Source organism: Jaculus jaculus, unplaced genomic scaffold (assembly GCF_020740685.1).
Source record: "Jaculus jaculus isolate mJacJac1 unplaced genomic scaffold, mJacJac1.mat.Y.cur uX1, whole genome shotgun sequence".
Lineage (NCBI taxonomy): Eukaryota > Metazoa > Chordata > Mammalia > Rodentia > Dipodidae > Jaculus > Jaculus jaculus.
In genome coordinates this window covers 635,046-648,578 of record NW_025423518.1, presented here as the reverse complement: position 1 = coordinate 648,578, position 13,533 = coordinate 635,046, and the positions used below count along the sequence as shown (strand labels likewise).

Here is a 13,533-nt window from a genome sequence, read left to right as displayed (position 1 = left end):
GCATCAGGGGTCCCGGCTGTGTGTCGTGTGTGTTGACCCCGCAACTGGAGGTGTGAACTGGTGTGACTCCCGTGTAGACATGTACCTGATGCTGTGACAGTGACACCCGACTTTTTGTGGTTTATTGTTTTTGGAACACGGTTCCTGGTCCTGCGTCACGGGTCCCGGCTGTGTTTCCCGAGTGTCGACCGCGCGAATGGGGGTGTGAACCGGTGTGACTCCCGTGGAGATGTGTTCCCGACACAGTGACGGTGACACCCGACTTTTTGTGGTTGATTGTTTTTGGAACATGGTTCCTGGTCCTGCGTCACGGGTCCCGGCTGTGTGTCGTGTGTGTCGACCCCGCGACTGGAGGTGTGAACCGGTGTGACTCCCGTGGAGACGTGTTCCTGACGCTGTGACGCTGACACCTGACTCTTTGTGGTTAATTATTTTTGGAACACGGTTCCTGGTCCTGCGTCACGGGTCCCGGCTGTGTTTCCCGAGTGTCGACCCCGCGACTGGGGGTGTGAACTGGTGTGACTCCCATGGATATGTGTTCCTAATGCGGTGTGGTGACACCCGCATTTTTGTGAGTTTATTGTTTTTGGAACACGGTTCCCGGTCCTTCATCTCGGGTCCCGGCTGTGTTTCCCGAGTGTTGAACCCACAACCGGGGGTGTGAACCGGTGTGACTCCCGTGGAGACGTGTTCCCGACGCCGTGACGGTGACACCCGGGCCCGACGTGGTTCAACGTGCTTGGACGAGGAGTCTTGTACGCCGATGTTTACATATGCTCCGCCTGCAGCCCTTTTTAAGTTTAAAAAATTAAAATTTTATTCATTGTCGCTATTATTTACGCATTTACTATCATGATTTTTATATTTTATATTTATATGCATCGTATTTATATCATTTCCTGTATATTTTATATTACTCTTAATTTTTTTATATTTTAAACAATGTGCATTATATTTATATCATATATACTTCGTTTTGCATCATCATTATCATTATTATTCTATAAATTATTTTTATTATATTTATATCATTTATAGTACGTTTTTCATTATTATTATACTATAAATTCTTTTTATTATATTTATATCATTTGTACTTTGTTGTACATTATCATTGTTATTATGACATATATATATACAGTTTTTATATATATATATGCACAAACATATACATATGTACATGAATATACATATATATTTATATACATATATATTTATATACATATAAATATATATATCTACGCATGCAAGTATATATATTTATGTACTTCCCAACATATATTTATATTTACAGCTATATATAAATATATATGACATAAATATGCAGTGTTTATAATTATAAAATAGAACTATATAATAACTAAAATTATAAATATATTTATTATATGAGATCTTTATTATATAAGATATTTATAATTATAAATTATAATCATGATCAACGCGATCACCATAAATATAAATATATAATATAATATAAATATATATACTAATATATATATATATATATATATATATATATATATATATTTTTTTTTTTTTTTTTTTTTTTTGCATCGGAATCACCGGAAACCAGATCAAATACTATTTTTCCATTTTTTCTTCCCCTCCCGGAAAAATAAAATAATAATAATAAAATAATAATAATAAAATAATAATAATGATGATGATGATGATGATGATGATGATGACGTGGGGGATCTTTGATGCCGTGAACCCCGTTTTTTTTTTCAAAATTAAATATAATAATAATAATGATGATCACGTGGGGGGAATCTCTGGTGCTGTGAATATTACCTCTTTTTCACTTTTTAAAATTAAAATAGTCTTAATAAAAATAATAATTTGGAGGGTCTCTCCTGCTGTGAATATACCCCTTTTTCAGTGTTTTAAATTAAAATAGTATTAATAATAATAATAATTTCGGGGAATCTCTCGTGCTGTGAATAGCTTTTTATTCACTTTTTATTTAAAATAATAATAATAATAATAACAATGTGGGGTAAAATCTCTGCTGCTGTGAATATTATACATATATTTTTTTAATTTGTTTTTTTTTACTTAAAATCAAGGTAAATAATGTGGGGCAGCTCTGCTGCTGTGAATATTCCACATTTTCATTTTTTAAATTAAAATAGTACCATTAATAATAATTTCGGGGAATCTCTCCTGCTGTGAATAGCTTCTTATTCACTTTTTATTTAAAATAATAATAATAATAATAATAATGTGGGGTAAAATCTCTGCTGCTGTGAATATTATACATATATTTTTTTAATTTGATTTTTTTTACTTAAAATCAAGGTAAATAATGTGGGGAGCTCTGCTGCTGTGAATATTCCACATTTTCATTTTTTAAATTAAAATAGTACCATTAATAATAATTTCGGGGAATCTCTCCTGCTGTGAATAGCTTTTTATTCACTTTTTATTTAAAATAATAATAATAATAATAATGTGGGGTAAAATCTCCGCTGCTGTGAATATTATACATATATTTTTTTAATTTGATTTTTTTTACTTAAAATCAAGGTAAATAATGTGGGGCAGCTCTGCTGCTGTGAATATTCCACATTTTCATTTTTTAAATTAAAATAGTACCATTAATAGTAATTTCGGGGAATCTCTCCTGCTGTGAATAGCTTCTTATTCACTTTTTATTTAAAATAATAATAATAATAATAATAATAATGTGGGGAAAAATCTCTGCTGCTGTGAATATTATACATATATTTTTTTAATTTTTTTTTTTTTTTTTTACTTAAAATCATGGTAAATAATGTGGGCAGCTCTGCTGCTGTGAATATTCCACATTTTCATTTTTTAAATTAAAATAGTATTATTAATAAGAATAATTTGGGGGGAATCTCTCCTGCTTGCTGTGAATATACCTAATTTTCATTTTTTAATTAAAATACTACTAATACTGGGGGTAAATCTCTGCTGCTGTGTATATATATATATATATATTTTATTTTATTTTTTTAATTTGATTTTTTTAACTTAAAATCATGGTAAATAATGTGGGGCAGCCCTGCTGCTGCGAATATTCCACATTTTCATTTTTCAAATTAAAATAGTACTATTAATAAGAATAATTTTGGGGGGAATCTCTCCTGCTTGCTGCGGATATATCGTGTTTTCATTTTTTAATTAAAATGGTAATTATTATAACAATAAAGTGGCGAAAATCTCTGCTGTTGGGAATATATATATATATTTTTTTTTAATTTTTTTTTTAAATTAAAATCATAGTAAATAAGGTGGAGCAGCTCTGCTGCTGGGAATACGCCTCTTTTTTCATTTTTTAATTAAAATAGTAGTATTAATAATAATAATTTCGGGGAATCTGTCACGCTTGCTGCAATTATGTGTTATTTTCATTTTTTTTTTGATGAAACTAGTAATAATGATGATAATGATAATGTCGGGAATAAATTTATTATTTTTTTTTTTAAATTAAACAAAATCCTGACAATCTTGTGGGGGAGCGCTCCTGCTGCGAAAATATCTCTTTTTCATTTTTTTTTTGGATTAAAATAGTAATAATAATAATTATTATTATTAATAATAATGCGGGGGAAATCTCTGCTGCTGTGAATATCTTTTTTTTTCATTTTTTTAATTAAAATAATAATTAATAATAATAATAATAATAATATGGGGGAAATCTCTGCTGCTGTGAATCTCTTTTTGAATTAAAAATAATAATAATGATAATGTGGAGGAGATGTCTTTTCTAATAATTCGACTTTTCTCTGTATTTTTTAATTGTTTTTCATAACAGCTCACACGGGATTTATTTTAATTATTATTTATTTATTATTTATTGTGGTACGGTGGGGGTCACTTTTTTTTTTATTTTTTACCCCAAAATTGCATTTTCACAACCTACCAATTACGACTGCTATTACCATTATTATTATTATTATTATTATTATTATTAATCATGATTATCATTATTATTATTAATTATTATTGCCGGCACGGTTTTGAATCCGTTCTCACATCTTCATTTTATTTTTCTTGATGACTCGCGTTGGGGTTTTTAAAAATTTATTTATTTTCGGTGCGATGCTATCCTTTATTATTTTATTTATTTATTTATATTTTCTGGTTTCTTTTCTTTTTTTCAAAACCCACCCAAAGTTCATTTCCACAACCTTCCTACTATTTATATTATTATTATACGTTATTATATATCGATTATTAATTATATATTACTTATTAATTACGTTATTTTGTTACATTATGATATTAATTATGTTAATCATAGTATGTTAGTGTTAATAATAATATTACTATTATTTGCGAGATTTTGAATCAGTTCTCGCATCTTTATTTTATTTATTTTTCTTGTCGACTCGCGTTGGGGTTTTTAAAAATTTATTTATTTTTGGCGCAAGGCTATCTTTTATTTATTTATTTATTTCTTTATGTATGTTTTTTTGGTTTCTTTTATTTTCTTTTAACCTCCCCAAAGTTCATTTCCACAACCTTCCTACTATTTATTATTATTATTATTATTATTAATATACATCATTTTATTATATTTATTATGTTAATCATAGCATATTAATGTTAATAATAATATTACTATTATTTGCAAGATTTTGAATCAGTTCTCGCATCTTTATTTTATTTATTTTTCTTGTCGACTCGCGTTGGGGTTTTTAAAAATTTATTTATTTTTGGCGCAAGGCTATCTTTTATTTATTTATTTATTTATTTATGTTTTTTTGGTTTCTTTTATTTTTTTTAACCTCCCCAAAGTTCATTTCCACAACCTTCCTACGATTTATTATTATTATTATTATTTATTAATATACATCATTTTATTATATTTATTATGTTAATCATAGCGTATTACTGTTAATAATAATATTACTATTATTAGCAAGATTTTGAATCAGTTCTCGCATCTTTATTTTATTTATATTTCTTGACGACTCACTTTGGAGTTTTAAAAAATTTAATTTATTTTTGGTGCAATGCTATCTTTTTTTAATTTATTTATATTTTTTTGGTTTCTTTTAACCTCCCCAAAGTTCATTTCCACAACCTTCCTACTATTTATTATTATTATTATTATTATTTATTAATATACATCATTTTATTATATTTATTATGTTAATCATAGCGTATTAATGTTAATAATAATATTACTATTATTAGCAAGATTTTGAATCAGTTCTCGCATCTTTATTTTATTTATTTTTCTTGTCGACTCGCTTTGGGGTTTTTAAAAATTTATTTATTTTTGGTGCAAGGCTATCTTTTATTTATTTATTTATTTCTTTATTTATGTTTTTTTGGTTTCTTTTATTTTCTTTTAACCTCCCCAAAGTTCATTTCCACAACCTTCCTACTATTTATTATTATTATTATTATTTATTAATATACATCATTTTATTATATTTATTATGTTAATCATAGCATATTACTGTTAATAATAATATTACTATTATTAGCAAGATTTTGAATCAGTTCTCACCTCTTTATTATTTTTCTTGACGACTAACTTTGGAGTTTTAAAAAATTTAATTTATTTTTGGTGCGATGCTATCTTTTTTTAATTTATTTATATTTTTTTGGTTTCTTTTAACCTCCCCAAAGTTCATTTCCACAACCTTCCTACTATTTATTATTATTATTATTATTATTATTATTATTATTATTATTTTATATATCAATTATTGTCAATTATGTATTATTTATTAATATACATTATTTTATTATATTAATTATGTTAATCACGGCATATTACTGTTAATAATAATATTACTAATTTAGCAAGATTTTGAATCTGTTCTCACATCTTTATGTTTTATTTTGAATTTTACTTCTATTAACCACTCACGTTGTTAATTTTTTTTTTTAATTTGTTTATTTTTGGTGCAGCGGGATATTGTATTTATTTATTCATATTTTTGGTGTCTTTATTTTAACTCCCCAAAGTGCATTTTCACAACCTACTTACTAATTATTATTATTATTATTATTATTATTATTATTAATTATTATTATTATTGGTAAGAATTTGAATGTTTTCACACATCTTTATGTTTGGTTTTGAATGTGTCTTGTTTAGCGATTTACATTGGATTTTATTTCAATTTATTTATTTTTGGCACAGTGGTATCTCTTCCTTCCTTATCTATGGACTTATATTATTTTTATTTATTTACATTTTTGGTGTCTTTTTTTTTTTGTTAAACTCCCCAAATTGCATTTTCACAACCTCTCTAGTGTTCATTATTATTATTTATTATTATTGAATCTGTTTACACATATTTATGTTTAATTTTGATTTTTTTCTTTTTTCTTAACGACTCACATTGGATTTTCCTTAATTTATTTATTTTTGGTGTGGTGTTATCTTTTACTTTTTATTTATTTATTTATTTAATTTTTAGTTTCTTTTTTTAATTCCCCAAAGTGCATTTTCACAACCTATCTAGTATTTACTATTTATTATTATTATTATTATTATTATTAATTATTATTATTAGCAAGAATTTGAATCTGTTTACCCATCTTTATGTTTGATTTATTTTTTTCTTCACGACTCACATTGGATTTTCTTTAATTTATTTATTTATTTATTTAAATTTATTTATTTCCGGTGCGGCGTTATCTTTTTTATTTATCTATTTTGGTTTCCTTTTTTGTTAAAGTCCCCAAAAGTTCATTTATTACTATTTTTATTATTATTATTATTATTATTATTATTATTATTTTATTTATTATTATTATTTTATTTATTATTTTATTATTATATTATTATTATTATTATTGTTACCACCACGACTTTGAATCTGTTCTCACATCTTTATGTCTCATTTTGAATATATTCCTTTTTCTTTAATTAACGACTCACATCGAATTTTTTTAAATTAATTAATTAAATTTTTATTTTTTTTTTGGTGCGACGGATTCTTTTTTTTTTTTTTGTCCCTTAACTCCACCAAGTGCATTTTCACAACCTACCTACTATATATATAATTTTATTATTATTATTATTATTATTATTATTATTATTATTATTACCAGCACGATTTTGACATCTTTATGTTTGATTTTGAAATTTTTTTTTTTTTAGGGGGATTTTGGTGAATCCAAATGTAATTTTTTTTTTTTTTAATTTTTTTCCTTTGACTAGTGTGTGTGTGTGTTTGGGGGGAGGGGACTGTTGACCTCGCTCTTCTTTCTGAAATTTTTGGAAGAACCTGTTGGTTTTGAAAATTCTCTCTTTTTTTGTTGTTTTTTTTTTTGTTTTTTTTTTTTCTTTTTCTTCTCTTTCCCCCCCAATTTCCTCCTCTCAGGAGCCAACACAAAGAAACTCGCAGATGATATCACCAGTAACGAGCGTGCTGACGATGAAGGTATTTTTTTTTTTTTTTTGGTGTTTTTTAAAAAAAATTTTTCTTTTGGTTATTTTTCAATTAATTTTTGTTATTTTTAACAGAGCATGACTTTATAATGACCTCCCTATCTCTTTCTATACATAGATACATACATTTTCTTTTTTTTTCCCGTTGTTTTTGGAAATTTTGTTTTTCCTTCTTTTTTCTTTGACTCGGAACCAGTACACGCACACGTGCGGACTCATCTCCTTTTCTTCTTGTAAGAAATTTTTCTATAAAAAAAATAGAAAAATATTAAAACTACCTTTTTTTTTGGCCCCCCCCCACCCAAAAAATATAAAAAAATCCAATTACTGTGCCCGAGACTCGGCCAACCTCTAGCGAAACGAGTCTAAAAGTTCCCCCCAAAAAATACATATATATATATATATTTTTTTTAAATTGACAGTAATCACTTTTTTAAAAAAAAATAAAGCTTTTTCAAATAAAATCCATTTTTCAGTAAAACAAAATGAAAAGAAGATACTTTTTAAATGAAATATTCTTCTTCTTTTTTTGTTTTTTAACTTGGCCACAAGAAGAGAAAACGAAATTTTAAAAAAGTGCATGCGACTCTTTTATTTTTCTTTTTCCCCCCTCCTTCTCTATCATTCTCTTTTCTTTCCTCCCGAATTAAATTTTTTTGCGAACGAATAATGCATATTTTGGAATTTCGACCGTGTTTTATTTACTTTTTTCTTCTTCTTCTTCTTCTTCCGCACCTCTCAGGATTCACTTTTGGTGGTGGTTCTGGGGAGGGACGTCAAAGGATATATCTTTTTAATTATTTGCTTATTTTTTTTTCGCAGATCTTCCAATTCCAAAAATTAATAATAATAATAATAATAATAATGGGGTTTCAGAGAGTCGACTCACAGAGTTGAAATGATTTTGGTGTTAGTCGGAGGCGGGATGTCAAACGATATATTATTTTAACTATTTGCTTATTTTCTTGCAGGTTTTCCGATTCCAAAAAATAATAATAATTAATAATATTAATGGGGATTTAAAAAAAATCATCTGAAAGTGACAAATTATTTCTAATAAGTGTTTTTGGTGGTGGTTCAGGAGTGGGACATAAAGAGATTTTTTTAAAAATTATTTGCTTATTATTTGCAGATCTTCCAATTCCAATAATAATAATAATATCATAATAATAATTAATAATAATAATGGGGATTTTAAAAGATCAACTGAAAGTGATGAATTATTTTTAAGAAGCGTTTCTGGTGGTGGTTCGGGAGTGGGGCGTCGAGAGAATTTTTATTTTTTAATTATTTGCTTATTATTTGCAGATCTTCCAATTCCCCCCCAAAAAAATAATTAATAATAATTATAATGGGGATTTAAAGAATCAGCTGGAAGTGAGGAATTATTTTTAAGAAGTGTTTCTGGTGTTGTTTTGGGAGTGGGACGTCGAGAGATTTTTTAGTTTTAATTATTTGCTTATTATTTGCAGATCTTCAAATTCTAATAATAATAATAATAATAATGGGGATTTAAAGAATCAACCGGAAGTGATGAATTATTTTCAAGAAGTGTTTCTAGTGGTGGTTTGGGACATCAAGGGAATTTTTATTTTTAATTATTTGCTTATTATTTGCAGATCTTCCAATTCCAAAAAATATCAATAATAATAATAATTAACAGTAATAATAATTCCGGGGATTGAGAGACTTGACGGACAGTGACTCAGTACTTGCAAGAAGTGTTGTGATTATTATTTCCCCTCCCTCTCAGAAGTATTTTCTTTCAAAAAAAAAAAATAAAGACAAGAGAAAAATAAATAAATTCATGAAAATGATCCAAAATGTGACAAAAATTAAAAATTATAAAAATAATTAAAAAAGAGAGAGAGAGAGAGAAAAGTCGGGCTGGAGACCCGGGATCGGAAGGGTCAGGACCCGAGTTCGAATCCCACATAAAAGCCAGCACACGGGGGGGGGCATCTTCACTTCCTTCCCTGCCTCCTTTACTTCCTCTTCCTCCCTGTGTTCCTTCCTTACTTCCATCATCACTTCCTTTCCTGCCTCCTTTCCTTCCCTTTCCTTCCTCTGTTCCTTCTTTACTTCCATGGTCACTTCCTTCCCTGCCTCCTTTACTTCCTCTTCCTCCCTCCTTTCCTTCCTTCCATCTTCACTTCCTACCCTGCCTCCTTTACTTCCTCTTCCTCCCTTCCTCCCTCCTTTCCTTCCTTCCATCTTCACTTCCTCCCTGCCTCCTTTACTTCCTCTTCCTCCCTGTGTTCCTTCCTTCCATTGTCAGTTCCATCCCTGCCTCCTTTCCTTCCTTCCATCTTCACTTCCTCCCTGCCTCCTTTACTTCCTCTTCCTCCCTCTTTTCCTTCCTTCCTTCCATTGTCACTTCCATCCCTGCCTCCTTTCCTTCCTTCCATCTTCACTTCCTTCCCTGCTTCCTTTACTTCCCTTTCCTTCCTCACTTCCATCTTCACTTCCTACCCTGCCTCCTTTACTTCCTCTTCCTTCCTCCCTCCTTTCCTTCTTTCCCTCTTCACTTTCTTCCAAACCTCCTTCATTTCGTCTTCCTACCTCCTTTTCTTCCTCCATTCCTTCCTTCCTTCCATATTCACTTCCTTCCCTGCCTCCTTTACTTACTCTTCCTTCCTATCTCCCTCCTTTCCTTCCTTCCATCTTCACTTCCTTCCCTGCCACCTTCATTTCCTCATCCTACCTCCTTTCCTTCCTCTCACCTTCACTTCCTTCCCTGCCTCCTTTACTTCCTCTTCCTTCTTTTCTCCCTCCCTCTGCCCTTCCTCCATTCCTTCCTTCTTCCTTACATTTCCCTTCCTTCCCTGTCCCCTCCACTTTCTCTCATTTCTTTCCCATCTTTCCGCTCTCCCTCCATTCCTTCCTCCCATTTCACTTCCTACCCTGCCGCCTTTACTTCCTCTTCTCTCCTCCCTCCATTCCTTCCTTCCATCTTCACTTTCCTCTCTGCCTCCTGTACTTCCTCTTCTTTCCTTCCTTTCTCCCTCCCCCTGCCCTTACTTCCGTCTTCACTTCCTTCCCTGTTCCCTCCACTTCTGCTTCCTTCCTTCTTTTCTCCTCCATTTCCTCTCCATTCCTTTCTTCTTCCTTCCCTGTTTCCTGTACTTCCTCTTCTTTCCTTCCTTTCTCCCTCGACCTTTCCTTCCATCTTCACTTCCTTCCCTGTTTCCTCCATTTCTGCTTCCTTCCCTTCTCCTCCACTTCCTCCCCATTCCTTTCTTCTTCCCTGTTTCCTGTACTTCCTCTTCCTTCCTTCCTTCCTTCCCTTCTTCCTCCCATTCCTTCTTCTATTTAACCTTCCTTCCCTGTCTCCTCTACTTCCTCTCACTTCTTTCCCTCCCTCCCTCCCTTCCCCTTCCTTCCATTTTCCCCTGGTTCCGTGTTTCCTCCACTTCCTTTCCACTCCTTCCCTTCCTTAATTCCCTCCTTCCTTTCTTATGTATTTCCACTCCTTCTTATTTCCACTTTCACTTCCTTCCCTGTCCCCTTCACTTCCTTTCCCTTCCTTCTTCCTGACTTTCTTTCCTCTTTCCGTTTCCCCCGTGTGTTTCCTCTATGGCCTTTCCCTTCCTTCCCTTCTTCCCTCTTCCTTCCTTCCCTGTCTCCTCTACTTCCTCTCCATTTCTTCCCTTTTTCCTTCCTTCCTCCATTCCCTGACTTCTCTACTTCCTTCCCATTTGTTCTTGTTCTCCTTTCTTCCTTCCCTGTCTCCTCTCCTTCCTCTCCTTCCTTTTTCCTTCCTGGGCTCCTCTACTTCCTCTCCATTAGTTTCTTCCTTCCATTCCTCCTGATTTCCTCCTTCCTCCTCTGTCTACTCTACTTCCTCTCCCTTCCTTCCCTCCTTCCTTCCTTTTCTCCTTTATTCCCTTCTTCCTTCGTGCCTGGTCTCCTCTGCTTCCTCTCCATTCTTTCCCTTTCATTCCTTCCTTCCCTGTCTCCTCTACTTCCTCTCCATTCCTTTCCTCCTTCTTTCCCTTTCTCCTTTCTTCCCTTCCTCTTTCCTTCCCCCTTCTCTTCTACTTCCTCTCCATTCCTTCCCTTCTTCCTTCCCTTCTTCCCTGGCTTCTCTACTTCCTTTACCACTCTTTCCTTTTTTCCTTCCTTCTTTCCTTCCTTCCTTCCTTTTCTGTCTCCTCTACTTCCTCTCCATTCCTTCTCTCCTTCCTTTTTCCTGCCCGGGCGCCTCTACTTCCTCTCCATTTCTTTCTTTCTTCCTCCCATTCCTCCTGTTTTCCTCCTTCCTTCCCTGTTTACTCTACTTCCTTTCCAGTCCTTCCATCCTTCCAGTCGTTCTCCCTTCTTCCTTCCTTCCCCTTCTCCTCTTATTCCTCTCCATTCCTTCCCTTCTTCCTTCCTCCCTTTCCCATCTCTTCTTCTTCCTCTCCCTCCCTCCCTTCCCTGTCTCTTCTACTTCCTCCCTCCACTTCCTCTCCCTTCCTTCTTTCTTTCCCTGTCTCCTCCAGTTCCTCTCCCTCCCTTCCTTCCCTGTCTCTTCTACTTCCTCCCTCCACTTCCTCTCCTTTCTTTCCATGTCTCCTCCACTTCCTCTGTCTTCCTCCTTCCCTTCCTTCCTCGCTTCCTTCCTTCCCTGTGTCATCTAATTCCTCTCCCTTCCTTCCTTCTTTGTGTGTTCTACTTCCTCCCTCCATTTCCTCGCCCTTCCTTCTTTCTTTCCATGTCTCCTCCACTTCCTCTCCCTCCCTTCCCTGTCTCTTCTACTTCCTCCCTCCACTTCCTCTCCCTCCCTCCCTTCCCTGCCTCCTCCACTTCCCATCCCTCCCTTCCTTCCCTGCCTCCTCCATTTCCTCTCCCTCCCTCCCTTCCCTGTCCCCTCCACTTCCTCTCCCTCCCTCCCTTCCCTGTCTCTTCTACTTCCTCCCTCCACTTCCTCTCCCTCCCTCCCCCCGCCCCTCCCCCCCCCGCCTCCCCCCTGTCCGGCGTCCGCGGGACCCCGGGGGACTCGAACCCGCTCCCGGCCCCTCCCCCCCGGTCCCTGGTGGGCGGGATTGGGGGCGGGGTGGCGCGGCGGGCCGGGCGCCGAGCGTGCGTCTGAACCCGCGTCCGTGTGTCTGTCCCTCCCCCTCCCCCCGCCCCTGCCCCTCCCCCGGCGGCAGACGCGCGCGAGGGCGGCGGGCGGAAGCCGGTGATGGTGTACGTGCACGGCGGCTCCTACCTCGAGGGCACCGGCAACCTGGTGGACGGCAGCGTGCTGGCCAGCTACGGAAACGTCATCGTCGTCACCCTCAACTTCCGCCTCGGCGTCCTCGGTAACGGCCCGCCGCGGGCGGGAAGGAAGCGGGCGGGAAGGAAGCGGGCGGGAAGCGGGGGAGGGGAGGGGGGAGGGAGGAGGCGGGGGGGAGAGGAAGGGGAGGGAGGAAGTAGAAGAGACAAATAAGGGAGAGGAAGTGGAGGAGACAGGGAAGGGAGGGAGGGAGAGGAAGTGGAGACAAAAAGGAAGGAAGGGAGGGAGAGGAAGTAGAGGAAGTAGAAGAGACAAGGAAGGAAGGGAGAGGAGGTGGAGGAGACAGGGAAGGAAGGAAGGGAGGGAGAGGAAGGGGAGGGAGGAAGTAGAAGAGACAAATAAGGGAGAGGAAGTGGAGGAGACAGGGAAGGAAGGGAGGGAGAGGAAGTGGAGACAAAAAGGAAGGAAGGAAGGGAGAGGAAGTAGAAGAGAAGACAAGGAAGGAAGGGAGAGGAAGTGGAGGGGACAGGGAAGGAAGGGAGGAAGTGGAGACAAAAAGGAAGGAAGGAAGGGAGAGGAAGTAGAGGAAGTAGAAGAGACAAATAAGGGAGAGGAAGTTGAGGAGACAGGGAAGGAAGGGAGGGAGAGGAAGTGGAGACAAAAAGGAAGGAAGGAAGGGAGAGGAAGTAGAGGAAGTAGAAGAGAAGACAAGGAAGGAAGGGAGAGGAAGTGGAGGAGACAGGGAAGGAAGGAAGGGAGGGAGAGGAAGGGAAGGGAGGAAGTAGAAGAGACAAATAAGGGAGAGGAAGTTGAGGAGACAGGGAAGGAAGGGAGGGAGAGGAAGTGGAGACAAAAAGGAAGGAAGGGAGGGAGAGGAAGTAGAGGAAGTAGAAGAGAAGACAAGGAAGGAAGGGAGAGGAAGTGGAGGGGACAGGGATGG

At 35.3% G+C, this 13,533-nt stretch overlaps 1 protein-coding gene across 1 annotated transcript in view; it reads left to right on the top strand.

The window, feature by feature from the left end:
• The window catches only part of Nlgn4x (neuroligin 4 X-linked), a 69,870-nt gene that overhangs the window by 8,692 nt on the left and 47,645 nt on the right, over nt 1–13,533 (top strand). Inside the window, 2 exon segments of the mRNA XM_045141446.1 lie at nt 7,323–7,382; nt 12,526–12,678. Coding sequence (XP_044997381.1) covers nt 7,323–7,382; nt 12,526–12,678 — 213 coding nt within the window.